The sequence below is a fragment of the Pseudocercospora fijiensis genome, assembly GCF_000340215.1.
Source record: "Pseudocercospora fijiensis CIRAD86 unplaced genomic scaffold MYCFIscaffold_1, whole genome shotgun sequence".
NCBI classification, from domain to species: domain Eukaryota; kingdom Fungi; phylum Ascomycota; class Dothideomycetes; order Mycosphaerellales; family Mycosphaerellaceae; genus Pseudocercospora; species Pseudocercospora fijiensis.
In genome coordinates this window covers 6,308,628-6,323,240 of record NW_006921532.1, presented here as the reverse complement: position 1 = coordinate 6,323,240, position 14,613 = coordinate 6,308,628, and the positions used below count along the sequence as shown (strand labels likewise).

General features: G+C 50.0%; 5 protein-coding genes across 5 annotated transcripts; 3 read left to right on the top strand and 2 right to left on the bottom strand.

Moving 5' to 3' along the window:
* Positions 1-72: 72 nt before the first annotated feature.
* Positions 73-1,543, top strand: MYCFIDRAFT_79978 (carbohydrate esterase family 8 protein; the record flags this gene model as incomplete). Its single annotated transcript, XM_007922340.1, has 4 exons — positions 73-312; positions 981-992; positions 1,276-1,345; positions 1,416-1,543. 4 exons carry the CDS (start codon positions 73-75, stop codon positions 1,541-1,543), a joined length of 450 nt encoding a protein of 149 aa, XP_007920531.1.
* Positions 1,544-4,980: 3,437 nt separating this feature from the next.
* On the top strand, positions 4,981-5,460 carry MYCFIDRAFT_35292 (carbohydrate esterase family 8 protein; the record flags this gene model as incomplete). The annotated part of the gene is made up of 2 exons (XM_007921750.1): positions 4,981-5,176; positions 5,246-5,460. Coding segments are annotated over 2 exons (411 nt in total), but the record flags the coding sequence as incomplete, so codon positions are not given.
* Positions 5,461-5,942: 482 nt separating this feature from the next.
* On the bottom strand, positions 5,943-6,709 carry MYCFIDRAFT_209859 (uncharacterized protein). The gene has a single exon (XM_007923394.1). It carries the CDS (start codon positions 6,660-6,662, stop codon positions 6,024-6,026), a length of 639 nt encoding a protein of 212 aa, XP_007921585.1. The 5' UTR covers positions 6,663-6,709; the 3' UTR covers positions 5,943-6,023.
* A 3,136-nt stretch (positions 6,710-9,845) lies between these two features.
* On the bottom strand, positions 9,846-12,061 carry MYCFIDRAFT_35395 (acetolactate synthase; the record flags this gene model as incomplete). Its single annotated transcript, XM_007921753.1, has 2 exons — positions 9,846-11,593; positions 11,665-12,061. The coding sequence occupies 2 exons, from the start codon at positions 12,059-12,061 to the stop codon at positions 9,846-9,848; spliced, it is 2,145 nt and encodes a 714-aa protein (XP_007919944.1).
* A 688-nt stretch (positions 12,062-12,749) lies between these two features.
* MYCFIDRAFT_35112 (uncharacterized protein) lies at positions 12,750-13,814 on the top strand (the record flags this gene model as incomplete). The annotated part of the gene is made up of 1 exon (XM_007921742.1): positions 12,750-13,814. A coding segment is annotated over one exon (1,065 nt), but the record flags the coding sequence as incomplete, so codon positions are not given.
* Positions 13,815-14,613: the final 799 nt, after the last annotated feature.

The window sequence follows — 14,613 nt, the reverse complement described above, 5'->3', positions numbered from 1 at the left end:
GGCTGGCTCTTCTTCATCCGCCATCCTCGACGCGCGATGCGCAATCCAAGCATCGGAGAACAACCTTTCTTCATGCTGGAAACAAAACGCAAATCCTTCGGTCGACCGCTGGAATCCGAAAAACAACGTCGTGCGGGTTCGGACAGTTTTGACGAACCTGTGCCTGCCATGCCTGATCCTCATGGCGTCGGCATCTTGCCGGATAGTCGAAATACGAGTATTAATGAGATTACTCCGCCTATGACGAGACCTCCGAGTTTTGTTCCTAGGAAAGAGAGTACGGCTCTTGGACCGATTCCTGAGGCGGGGAATGTTAGTCGACGGCATGATGGGCCTGCTACGGACATTTTTCAGCAGGATCAGGATCCTTATGATGTGCCGAAGAGGACGAGGGGGGTGAGGAAAGGTGGTGAAGAGATGGATTTGGTGTAATGAGAACCTGGAATGGGAAAGGGTCTTACTAATTGTTGATGATGTTCGATTTGGTTTGGAGAGCAAAAGGAAGATGTTCCCACGCAGCTCTCTCCCTCTCTTTAGCGTCGACTTTATATGATAATGAAAACCCATCTTCTCTTACCTTGACCATAGTATGTGCGATGAAGGGGAAGTGGAGAAAGTCCTGCTGTCCACACTGACCTGATTACGCCTTCCCTCGCAGTGATAGACGCGGTCAATCGAATAATATTAAGCATAAAAGCAAGAGCTGGACGTCGTTATACGCACAATCCCACTCTGTTGGCTCATTAGTGGAGCGTTTACCCTTTTCTGCCGGGTTCTCACCCTACACTTCCGGGTTCTCGCCCTCGAATAATACTCGGCGAGTCGGCCTCTTGATTACACTGTACACTTAATGCGATCCTTTATTGAAACGTACGCCCAAGCAAGAAATCATTTGAACGAGTGCTCCAATTCTCCGTCTCTTCGCTCATCAATACCACGATTCACGAGCAAGAATGAATTGTCTACCTAATTCCTCATAGACCGGGGTGAAAGTAAGCATAGACTATACCCAGTCCTCGCACGCTCTCCCCTTGAATTGGGCAGGCGCGGTGCTGATTGCTGTCGAAGGAAGGCACTATACAGATCGAGCGAAATTATAGAGGTTCGACTCCTTTAACGAGATGCCGGCGCCGGGTATCTCCTCTGTGGTGGTTATAGAAAAGTGGAAGGTATTGGCAATTGTGGGGTGGGGAGTAGGCAGGATACGGTATGTATACGTATCGACCCAAGTCATGGATGAGGAGGGTTTCAGCTGATGACGAGAAATCGATATAGGTTTATGTTGGGAAGTTGGGGAATGTGTATATGTTTGGGAGTATTGTGGCAGGACAGACGGATTTTTTGTGTGAGTTCTTTTCGTCCCAATCATCGTCCACAAGGGTTTTCGGTTTTATCACTGATGATGGTTACAATAGATGGCTTCGGCACGCTCTGGATAGAGAAATCGCGGCTCTTGTTGCGAAGTTGTGGAGGCGGAATCACCGCTTGGAAAGGCACGAATACCACGAATACCACCTTTGAGAATACTCTTAATTGCGTTTAGGTTGAGAATGCTAAGACCTGGGAAACCCTACCAAGATTTTGCTAGTAAATCAGCCATTTTGTCCTATTTCTAAGCATACTCACTCTAACACTGAATTTTTAACTATGTTAATAGTATAGCCGTTAAATACGGACGTTAAGGTATTATTGTGTATGTTCTACGCCTTCCTACGCCGCTATACCTCGCCGCCTGCCCTCTAAGACTACTAGACTCGCAGTACTCTATTTTAAAGCTAATTCTAACGTTCTAACTATTGTTTCGAAGACTAGAGCGAGTATAGCGACGATATATCGATAGCGGAAGTGTTAGGAGCTGTTTAGTAAGGTATATATACTAGATCCGGACCTACTACCGTCGCCTAGTAAGAAGAAGAAGAAGCGCTATATAAGGAAGATAACGAAGGAGATAGACGCATAGTTAAAGGAATACCTATCTAATCGACTAGACTTATTCCTTAAAGAGATATATATAGCGTTATATAATAAATTTAGCGTAGAACTGTATCCTTCGAGTGTTTAGCGTACGCTTACTAATCGGCTCGAATAGACTCGGAAACAGTTAAAGTATATCGCGAAGGAGCGCAATCCGATAGCAAGAGCCGTATAGCATACTAGGAGCTAGAAATAGCCTGTTAATAAGTTAGTCTTTATTAACGAGACGGCCTCTAATAAGAAGACTACTTACCGGAAATATAGTTAGTCTCTAAGAGGTATAGATTGCTACGATTTCTAGTACGCGCAAAGGCAACGACGTACCTTAGTATTGCCGGCTTTAACGATTAATAGCTATCTTAACTGCACTCTTTGTATAGAAGGCGCCGTAGATTAAGTTACCTTTAACGACTAGCTAGAAAATAAAGTACTACCTCTCGTTAAGGGCTAGGAGATAATCTTTGTAATAGACAACGCCTTAATCTACTATAGCGATAGGGTAGAAGAGATAATACAGTTAGCCGGCTATAGATTAGAGTACTTGCCGCTATACTCGCTAGACCTTAACCTAATAGAATAGACCTTCGCAATACTTAAAAGATAGCTTAAGAAGAATAAGCACCTATAGAAGGACTTTAAGTGCTTTGCCGACTTCCTTAGATAGGCTCTTAAGCATATAGCTAGCCTTAATATAACCGGACTCTTTAGATATAGCGGTTATAACGTTAATAGCGTATTTGACGACGAAGCAACTAAGTTAGGCTTCGAGCTTAACAACCTGCACCTCTAAGCGGCAGAATACTACTACTATACGACCAAATTATACTATTAAAAATGCGCAATATTAAGATAATGTCTAATAGAAGCTCCGCTATTAATTTTATAATAGTCGGAGCAGTATAGCGGATGTTTTCGAATTTCGAAGGGGTAGTACGGAATGCTAAGCCCCGCGCTAAGCGCTCCGCTTACAAACTTTACTTTTTAGCGGAGGACTCGAAGGGCGGCAACGATAATTAAGACATACGCAACGGAGCAATTAATAAGCTACTTTGTTTCCCTTTCCTATATAAACCCTATACTAATCTGAACTAAAGAAAACAGCCGTTACTCCGTTATTAATGTCGTTATTATTATTCAAACCTATCACTTCTCTAACCTCTTAGATAACTTAATCTTCTAAAAGCGCTTTAATGTATTAAGCAACCGTCGTCTATAGCCTTTAAAGAAGCCAAGTTCTTCCTTCTAGTACTTCTTAGAGATACGCATTATTTAATTACAGTCCTATTTCTTAGTAAGGAAGTGTAACTTAATCTTCTTAAAGTCTCTAACTTCTTCTAGATTAGACTATTCGTATTGCTATATAGCATACTTAAAGAACTGTCGAGTAAGGCTTAAGATAGGCGTTCTAATCTGTGCTATAATACGGACTAGAATAGGAGACTCTTCTATAACAGCCGGAGGTAGTATAACGGCAGGCTCGGCGGCGGCTAGTTGTCTACGAAGGACCGGAAGTAGACTCGATATAGTCTCTCGGACAATAGCACTAGGATCAATGTTATTACGGCCTCGTTAAACGGCTAGTGTTTAAGGAAGCTCTACTATCTTTAAATTAGCAAGTATGCTAGTAGAGCCCTTTAGCTTACTACTTAATATCTTGTCCTTATAATCCTTTATCTTTATAAAAGCCAACTCCGGCGGCTTCTTAAGACTAACTCCTTCTTGCTATATAGCAAGAGCGTAAGACTATAGGTTTAAAGCCTCGGTATAGAACTAGTAATAATAAATCTCCGTATTTAGCGTATTCTTAGGATAATAGTAGTAGCCGCTATAGTTCTTATAGGTGCTAAGAGTATATATATAGTTAGCTTAGAGCTTAGTCTTATAGTTACTAGACCTTCGTTCTTCTGCAATATAGGTAAGACCGTCTATAGCTTGTTAGTCGTTTAGCTTTAGTTTGCTAACTTTAAGAACAGCGCTAGCGAGGGCGTCCTTCGCTGCTGTTTTAAACTTAATATTAATACGGACCTTGTCTCGACCTTCGTATTCAAATTCAAGAGCGGTATTAAGTGCTTTACTATAATCCTTAGCTAGGAGAGATTAGTATAGAAACGCTCTTCGAATAGCCGTTTAACTTACTACTTTGCTTCTAACTTTAGTAGAACCAATCGGCCTTCTTTATACTCGTAGCGGACACGACTAGTATATAGCTTCTAATAAAGAGACCTTGCTTCTTAGCCTTATTAACTACCTAGTAGAAAGCATCTTTAGTAGGCTAAGTAGCGGCACTATACTATTCCTTATTCTTAGTTCTAAGGACCTAGTTGCCGCTAAGAAGGCGCTAATACTGCTTATAGTAAAGGTCGTTACGAGAGTCGTGCGAGGTAGTCTTAATATCTCCTTTATCTATTAACCTCTAGTTTATAAGCCGTTACGCTAGCTAATTGCTAGGCGCCTCGCCTATAGTCGTTAACTTGCTAGGCGCGACTTTACCTTCTATATCCTTCTTACTACTACTATTACTACCGCCGTTACTATTATTATTACTAACTACTGTTAACGCGCGCTCTAATAAGAGGTCCGAGAATTCTCTATACGCCTAAGTATTAAATACGCGCGCCTAACTAAACTTCTTTAAAGCCGCCTCCGCCGCTACCGACCTCTTTACTACTTTTGCCTTCCCTTTCTTCGGCGACTCGCGCCTTTTAATAGCCTCCTTATAAGCCGGAAGCTTCTTCTTAACTAGTTTACGTAATCGACTCGCTCGAGCTACCGACGGTGCTTTCTTCGGCTTTAGCGCTATTATAAGGTAATATAGTAGTAAGAGGTTACTAGCAACGTAGACCGTAGCGACAATATATGCTATCTCTAGTAGTAGACCGCTTATAAGGGCTATTTTCGAGGCGGTATAAGGATAACTGCACTCTATCGACTAAATTACTAAGAAACAGTATAGACAGGCATCGCGGTCACGAGGTTCTTGGCATTCTCAACCTAAACGCAATTAAGAGTAAGTATGGAGTTTACATTCATGACTCCCATGTCGTGAAGGCGAATAGTTCCTTGGAGATTCGACACAAATGTCCTTTGGGCCGACCTTGGAATTCTCAGCATAGATCGATTTTCAGCGGATGTTATTTGGATGATAGTATTTTGCCGGCTGGATACATTGAATGGAGTTCCAGCGATCCGAGGCTTAGTCAGAGTGAGTATCGATACCTGCTGAATGATGCTGCCGCCGGCGTCCGAATGCTGACCATGATTGTGGCGCAAGATACGACCATGGCGGAATTCCGTGACTATGGACCAGGATTTAATGCGACTGCGAGACGTGAAGCTGGTAATGTGACAATCGAGATGACGGAAGGGGAGTATGAGCCGTTTTCGTCACCTGAGAAGGTGTTTCAATTTCCGTTCTCTGGAGAGTTTGGGAATACAGCTTGGATAGATGCACATCCGCAGGTAGAGCTGACGAGTGATTACATGTGAATGCATGGTGTTGTTGGTCTAGAGCTTCCATTTCCCCACGATAATTTTCGGCACTGCGAGTCGATCTTCTTCCTTCCTTGTCAAGAGCTCCGGATCCACCACATCGTTATAGCGGGAAATTGCATCCACACAAGCAACGCGCAGGCAAGGCTCTCCAACATTTCCAAGACTCGCCAAGTGTTACACCGCCAGCTTGGCACGCGAAGGAATTCTCTCGGCACCCCGTGCAAGCCACGAGGCACTCCTCCTTCCGCGTAGCCAGTAGGGTTATCTGATCGTCATGCTCTTCGCGATAGTTTTCGGTCCTTCCTAATCTTGACAGTCATTGGGTATATCGTCCTGCGCCTGCAATGGTATAGATAGCGATGCATAAATTGGGGGTAGCATCCAGTCATGCAGTAGAGAGGCCGCTTGTCCAGAAATGGGTCGTAAGCCGGTCCTGCGTCCTTAATACTTGGCAATGAACCAATCTGGCGGCTTTTGCTACACGCCACGAGTTGCAGTTGCCAAGATGATAGTGATGATGATACTTTTGGGGGATCGAGATGATTCTCTCACCTTCATCACGAGTCCTGTCGTTCGAAAATCCTGAGGTCCGAGAATGAGCTGAAGCTGAAGCGGTGCGACATGCGTTTCCAGCCACGTGTGAGAGACTGGCGTCGTATCAAAGATGATTTCCTCGAAGAAGGGCCATCCGATGAGTTGGCGGCGGCTTCTTCAGCTCGCTGTATGGCAGTGGCGTAGGTTGGGTAGTTCTTCTTCGCAGAAGGTAGCACTTCGTGTGGATCGCATGACAAGTAGACGTGTAATCGGTCATTCATGTCTCTAGCTCGTGTCGCTCGTTCGAGTTCCACAGCGTCCATTTCGTCGATGCTGCTCGTTGTTGATAGTGGGCTGAGAGTGCCATTCAAAGTTGCGCCGCTTTCTCGTCGTCCGGCGAGACTGATGAAGCCCATATCAGGAATGGTCGGTGAGGATACGACCGAACTGGCGGAAGATGTGCTTCCGAAAAGTCGATGTGTCGATCGATGGTGGTTGCTGCCGTCGCAGAATGGGCAACGGTCGTTACGCTTCTCCCAGCCTTCCAACTTGACTCGCTCTGGACAATTCTGAAGATTGTTGGCCGGGTTGCAAGGTCGAATGAGTTCGTACCAGCGATGCGCACACGGTTGTGTCGAGACGTTCAGGCCGGCGACACACATGCTATGCGGGTTGTCGCTGGAGGGTGATGTGCTCCTTCCGATGACTTGGATATGGAGTGGTTATGTATGATTGCGGGTCTGTCGCGTGTTGTGGAGGCGGGCCCAGATATGTAATTATCACGATATGTAAAGTGGAAAATGGAAAGCCATGCAGCGATGTCGTCTGGTTGGCGATATATGAAACACCAAGAACTTAAGTCGTGCGGAGGAGAGTAATGATCGGCGAAGTATGCATGCCAATATTGTGCAGCCGTCTTTCATGTGGCTCGGCTCAAACGAGTGAACTCTATCCGACTGCGCAGCGGGCGAGACTTTTCCGTGTTTTGCTTGGGTACCGGCGTGCGGGCGTGGGCAACACAATGAACGCGATGCTTTCGATTCGTGCGACAGATGGCGTTTTCGCTGGCGTGCTATGTTGAAAGAGAGGAAGCGAAGTATTCTACTGTAGAGGGTCGGGCCACCAAAACAACATCCGCCCTGGTGAGTCGTGACAGGTACACTGCGATTAAGCGAGATGGCGGACGGGGGTAATCCCCGTAAGCGGCAGCTAGCTTGAAAGCGTTAGACGTAGACTTTTTAAAGGTGCGGATAATTCCTTTAGGCAGTACGCTAGCTTTAACCAGTTAGATCCCGTTTTCAGGGATCACCGCCGTCCGCCATCTCGCTAAATCGCGGTGTATCAGACGGGGACCGTTACGCGGTCAGAAATCGTTGAATCTTATCTGCCACGTTGCGCAAGCACAGTAGTATCACATCGCTCTGGGCAGCGATGGTCTGCCTCTCCTTTCACTCGCTACCCGTTATTATACGCACACCGGCAGTGGTCGGCAACTTGGAGTCGCTTACAGTAGGATTGAAGACACGACACGCATGGGATGATAATATCCACATGGCCGAAGCGTGGAAGCCGGCGTGTGAGATGAGTGAGATCTGGCAGTGGCAGTTTGTGGCGGAGGCGTTCTGTACGAGCAAGGGTGCCAGTCCTTCTCTGTCCCGAAGCCTTGTCGATACTTCTACTAGTAGACTAGACTCGGGGATGCGCACGCTGCAGTGCCGGCTCCTAGGGACTGACGAGTCGCCTGCTCTTCTCTGACACATACCTGCTAGTTCTACTGTTGAGTGAGAGTCGTGGCACGTGGGCGTGATGAGGAAGGCTGTGGACACGGACACGTATCGTCAGCTCTCACGGGTGAATGTGTGTGATGCAGCCACTCACCAAACGAACATCTGTGCGTGATAGTATACCGTACACGCTACCTTATGCTGTGGTACAAGCGAGAACAGAATACCTCGAACCACGTGTCCTGCCGCGCCAAGGCACACCCATGCGTAGTTCTGCGTAGAATACACATCATCGATCAGGAAGAACTGCTCGCCTGGAACGCCGAACGCCGAATCGTACCGTCTTCCCTCTGTACTCGCATTTCGATGAACCTGGTTGCTCTTGAATCTTCGCATGCAGCCAGCAACAAAGCCGGAAGATGCTGCAGACCTCGCTCTGATCTGTGCGTGCTTGAGTGACAGGCAGCGTGTGCACACCGCACGTGGTCACTTTCATGTCCAGAACTGCATGTGTTCTGCAGCCCAAATCACCAACACCAAATCTTGTTCAGAATGCAATCTGACTCGGACACCGACAAGACATAATCTCAGCAATGATGAGATTGAGACCATGCTCCCACAATCCGAAACTTTTGGCAGTATGATGCTGAGAGCCGGGGGCCACAGTTTCATACTTCTTGAACCTCGTCAAGACTTCCCATGTTGCTATGGCATTCTGACAGCCAAGCCACACCTCACCACACACCACACCGTGATGGTGTGGCGATGGCAAGGTAGACCATGCGTCTACCGCGGGAGTCTAGAATCTTCATGCAGCAAGACGCAGACGTCAGAACATCACTTTCTATGAGCTGGGATTGAGCACCACGGTGAATATTCAACGAAATCAGGCCGTGCTACTATACTTCATCGCCAACTTATCATACATCCGCACGCTTTTCATTACTCTCTACGGTTGTTACATTCACATTTGCATAGTGACAAACCAAAGACTTTGCGAATCCACGAGGGATGTCTGATAGGCTGCCAACAGCACCACCGTGAAAGTTGCATCTGCCGGCATGTACATCAGTGGAGCGCTGCATGATACGACGGATGCCAGTACTAGGTCCGCAAATGCATGAGGACCATCCCCACCACACGGATCTCCCAGGGTCATAATACGAATTCCGACGAGCTGGCCGCCTATTGTTTCTCAAGCGCGAACATCACAAACTTGGATCCTGCATCAATGCTCACGCATGTCGAGCACTGCAAACTATTCTCGAGGCCTTCTCCCCACTTATTAATTCCTCTAGCCCTGTCAAGATGCTACTTGAGCACTGCCCAATGGGTGACTCAAGTGCGGCCCAATGCGCGAATGAACGCAAGCACCATGTCCAGCTTTCGCAAACTCCGAGCGTCACTGTCTGGTACGCTAGCAATGCTGCCATAGTCATAGGCAACGACCTCGTCGCGTGCTATGTGGCACTGCCTTCACCAACAAGACCAGCAGTACATACAAGCCAGCCAACAGTTTCCGAACCAGCAACTAGACAACGAAAACAGACCGGACATGATAGCTCTCGCTGGTCGGCTTGTTTGAAGAATTATCTTGATCACGGTTGGACAAAATGTTACCCACCCAGCTCCGAAAAAGAAAATTCGCCTCCTCTCCATCTCATCAAAAGTGGTTTGTCTTGCAACCAAGTGTTCTCGATTGACGACTCAAATGTCCCTTAGCTCGCTAGTGAGGTAAGCTTGCAACGCTCGACAAGATGTTCAAGAACTGAACTGTGCCTCTTAACGCCGCACTCGGGAGATAGAAGATGGTGGACATATAAACTCGTTTCAATAGGTCAAACCAGTCAATTCACTGGCGCCTCGCTCGACCTACATACATTTCCAGCTCGCGTTCGCTTCAAAAACTTTTTTCGGATCCGCCTGCTTTTAATACCCGGCCAGATTCAGAAGATTTCTCGACTTGACATAACTCGCATCGCAAGCCGCTGATGCACCGTTCGTTAATGAATAATGAGGCCCCAAAAGCATGCTGAACTCCAAGCGCCATGCATATACAGGCGTCAACAATAAAACAGAAAAGGGTATCAAAGATGACCAGAAGACCGCCTCGGTGTTCGACTATCGTCCAGATCGGTCCCTGGTTCTTTGTCTTCGCTCCTTCTCCTTCTGTTCATCGTAGACCAAGAATTCGTGGAGAGCCGACCCAGCCGGCACCATGGGCAGGACTGGCACCTTCTGGTCAACGACGACCTCGAGGAATGCTGGTCCGTCTCCAGATCCGTAGCACAGCCATTCCAAATCCTCCTTCAGGGTGGCCAACTTTGTGGTTCTCCGTGCTGGAACGTGCATGGCCTCGGCAAGCTTGGGGAAGTCTGGGTTGCGTTGATGCGTGTGGGCGAAGCGGTCGTTGTAGAACAGAGATTGCCATTGAGTGACCATGCCCTGCTCCTCGTTGTTGAGGACCATGACTTTTACGCCAATGTTGAATTCTGACGCTGTTCCGAGCTCAGTCTGGGTCATGAGGAAGGAAGCATCACCGTCGATATCAATGACGAGCTTTTCAGGTGCAGCAGCCTTGGCACCAATTGCTGCTGGCAGGCCGTAGCCCATGGTTCCTAGACCACCTGAGGTAATCATAGTCCGTGGTGATCTCCATCGGTAGTGCTGTGCGGTCCACATTTGATGCTGTCCCACACCAGTGGCAATGATGGTCTCGTGCTTCTTGTTAGCGGTGAGATCGGAAAGGGTTGCAATGACGGTCTGGGGCTTGATGGGTGAATCTGGGGTAGCCTCCTTCTCATACGCCCAAGGGAAGCGCTCTTTCCAGGCTGAGATCTGGTCGAACCAGGGCTTGCGGTCCTCGGGTGTCCTTTGCTCTACCTGAGGCAGGAGGAGAGCCAGGTTTGCGGTCACATCTCCCTCGGCAGCCTCGTTTGCTTGGACAACCTTGTTGATGTTCTTTGGCATGATGTCGAAGTGGATGATTCCGCCGCGGCCTTCCTCCGCAGCTTTCTTTGCAGCTGGGGCAAAGCGCGGGAGATGGCCAGTGATACGATCATCAAATCGAGCGCCAAGAGCAATCAGCAAGTCGGCTTCCTGAATGGCCATGTTTGCGTATGCAGATCCGTGCATTCCAAGCATGTGCAGCGACTTGGGGTCAAGCTCGTCAAATCCTCCCAGTCCTTGCAGAGTTGTAGTCACTGGAATTTGAGCCTTGTCTGACAGCTCCTTCAAAAGCTTTGGTCCATCTGGGTGGCCCATGATACCTTGACCGGCGTAAATGACCGGCTTCTTTGCAATGTTGATCAGATCCGCAGAGCGCTTGATACTTCCCTTCAGCTGCTTCAGGGAAAGCTCACGGGCTGCTATAGTGGCTGCAGATGGGTGGGTGGGCAGAGTTGAAGTCATTGGAATGGGCCTCTTGAGAATACCAGCGGTGACATCCTTGGGAAGATCGACCAAGACTGGGCCGGGTCTGCCAGATGTTGCGATCTCAAAGGCCTCATTGATGCGTCTCGGGAGCTCAGCGACGTTCTTCACCATGACATTCCACTTTGTGCATGCTCTTGAAATGCCGATGGTATCAGCCTCTTGGAAAGCATCGGAGCCAATGGCGGAAGTCACGACCTGACCGCAGAAGACGATCATTGGTGTGCCGTCCATGAGGGCATCCTGCATGGGAGTCACGGTGTTGGTCGCGCCGGGGCCGGATGTGACCAAAACCACACCGGGCTTGCCGGTAGCTCGGGCATAACCCTCAGCCATGTGTCCGGCGCCTTGCTCATGTCTCGGGAGGATGAAGTTGAAGTGCTCGCTGTTGTAGATGGCATCGAAGACTGGTAAAATGGCACCGCCAGGATATCCGACTAGTAGTTTGTCAGCGCGCGTGACTCGATGCCTACCATTGTTGTTCGGTGGCGATGTCGATGTCACTCACAGATGTGCTTCACGCCATGCCTCAGCATCATTTCGTGAAAGATCTGGCCTCCGTTCATGCCGACGAAGCTGTGGTCCATTTCGGGCTGGCGGAATGGCTGCAGTGGCTGCACATCGTGCAAACTCGACTCGCGGTTGAAGGCAGGACTCGGCACCGCTCGTTGTCTCGTGGCCGGCTGAGCAGCTGCGGCCGCTTGAGCACTATTTCTCGCGGTGGCGGATGCATTTCGTTTCGCAGGTGTCGGTTGTTGCGATGTCTGCTTTTGCGGTGCGCTCGTTCGGGTTGGCGAGTAGGGCGAAATGGCAGCGGCATTCGCAGAGGCGGAAAATGTGCGGGTGTGGGCGTGAGCTCTGGGCAGGCATTGGATGGCCTTGCTGGCCGCTTTTGACTGCAACATGGTTGGTGGCAGCTGCTGCAAACAGGTCGGGGAGCGACAAGATGTGTGGTATTTGTGGTAGGAGCAGTGCGAAGAGTCACAGGAAGACTCACGAGCTGGTAAATGTCCGCGTTAATACTGGAACTGCACCTGGCCCATGGACGCACTGACAATCTTTGGCAAAGCAAGCGTGTGATTGGCCCTCGCGAGCGGAGCACAAAGACAAAGCCCGATACCGCAACGATCGCCAAGTCATCGTACCTCGTCTCGTGCACTGACCGCGGCAGTAGTACAGCTTCCGTGGCGGCAGTCTCACAGCAGAGCATCTCCGGCACCACCACCACCACCACCACCACCACCACCACAGCTCCCCCATATAAATACACAAGCAAACATGGCCGCCGCGCCGTCTCCGCCAGGCAGTGTGCGCCGACACGCCAGGAACATCTCTCGCCCGGAGCCCCAGCCAGCGACCAGGGCCCCCCTCGAAGCGGCTGTAGACGAGTAGGTGTGCCAGCGCGTGTCTTCGTCAGGCTATGCACATCCGGCTGAAGCAAGATGCAGTCCTCTAGCTGCCTCTGCCTCTGCCTCTCCCTCTGCGCTTGCAACCAGCACTCCACCACCATCTCGTCCCACATCTGAACTTGCGGCGCCACGCTCAGCAGCACAGACGCCGCTTCCACTCCCAGAGCCCGTGTTGCCAGAAAGACCAAAGCCAGTGGTAGATCTTCGCTACCTGCAGAACCGAGACATCTACCACGCCATCCCCACCGAAGACGTCCCCACTGCCTTTCTCTACTCCAGCCAGCGCCCTGCTCCACATGCAACCCTGCCAGATCTACTCCAAGGAGGCCACTTCCGTCGAGCTGCCGACGCATCTCTCAAGGCCATCTATCAGTGCAGACCAGATGCCGCTGACAAAATCCTCACTCTGCTGTACACCCGCCTGGCATGCTTGATTCTCATCTCCCGACCAGATCTCGCTGCTGCAGAAGCCGTGCCGCTCACAGATGTCCTTGTTAGAAACACGCCTGCCGCACAGGATCTGATTCCACTGATACCATGGCATCTGAGGCTACTGTTAGTCAGACTGCAGTCGATCGGAGCCGCCGACGGAGGGCGTCGTGGCATCATGGCACTCTATGCGCTAGCTGCTGAAGTTCGCTGCAACCTGAAGTCGGCTCAGGCGGCCGAAAATGAATCTGAGACAGCGCTCTGGAGCGATCGACTGCAGGACCTCGGCCTTAGAGTCTGTGACGCACTCGTAGAAATGGGCGAGTTGGAGACTGCTACCAGGCATCTAGACACCTTGGTCAACGTCGAAGCCGACGAGTTAGCATACAGGAAGGCCTTACTCAGAATGAGAGTGGGCGACGTAGAAGGCGCGAAGAGGAGTGCTAGCAAAATGCTTGACGAGAAGAGGAAACGCGGTTTTGAAGCACTCCTCCAAGTTGCTGATGGCCATTACGACGATGCACTACGAAGCTGGCAGTCTCTGCTTACCGAGTACCCCGGCCACGAAATGTTTGCCCTCAATGCTGCCGTCTCGCTATTGTACACCGGCCACATCACATCTGCTCGAGACGTCTTGGAAGATCTCGCCGAAGAGCTGCCCATGTTCCCCACACTGCTGTTCAACCTTGCTACCGTCTACGAGCTTTGCACAGAGCGAGCAGCCGAACGCAAAACCTCTCTCGCAATACAAGCAGCAGCTCGCACGCCTGGCCCCGAGAGCGGCGGATGGGAACGTGCCACTTTCGAATTCAAGCTCTAGTCCTCCTCCCTCTTCTGCTCTGCAATCTTCTCCCACGCAAAATCTCGGACCTTCGGCTGCAGGTCGGTATTCCGTTCACGGTTCGTGATATCTTGTTGCGGGGCTCTTACGTCCTGTTCACCAGCGGTTGTTCTCTGCCTTGATACCATCCTCGGCGATGCTCTGACGCGCAATCGGAATCTGCCATCCGGCGTCTCACTGGAGGTTGCCTCAAAGAACCTGGATCTCTGGGCAGACGCGGCAGCAATCTCGATGCCAGCTCGCTGGGCTTCTTTCTGCATCTTCTCCGCCTCGAATCGGTACTCCAGCGCCTGATCTATCGGGAAGCGGGTATGGGCTGCAGCGTCGCGCTCGATGACAAGATCCCAGCAGTCGAGCGCGTGCTGTGCATTGGACGATCTCTCCCACCAGACTCCTTCCACTTCCGGTCTCGCCAACAGCATGTAGGCTTTCGCCCGAATGGCTTTGCTGCGTCCTTCTTCTGGAAGGCCTACGATCTCCTCGCAAGCTTCTCTGCACGAGGCGAAGTTACCGGCCGCGAAGCACTTCTGTGCATAATCAATCTGGTGCACGGCGTGGTTGATCTTGGCGCGGGCGTCGACGTCGGAGAGGGTGTGGTTGAGGAAGTATCTGCTGCTCAAAATCTCAGTAAGGCTCATCATTGTCGCGGTTGTCCAGTGAGAGCGGAATGGCAGGCAGTGGCTTGGTCTGGTCTTATGGCGTGGAGGCGACAAAGAAGGAAGAAGAGAAGTCGGTCGAGGTTAGGAGAAAGTCTTCTTCTTGTATAAAGGGACAAGTG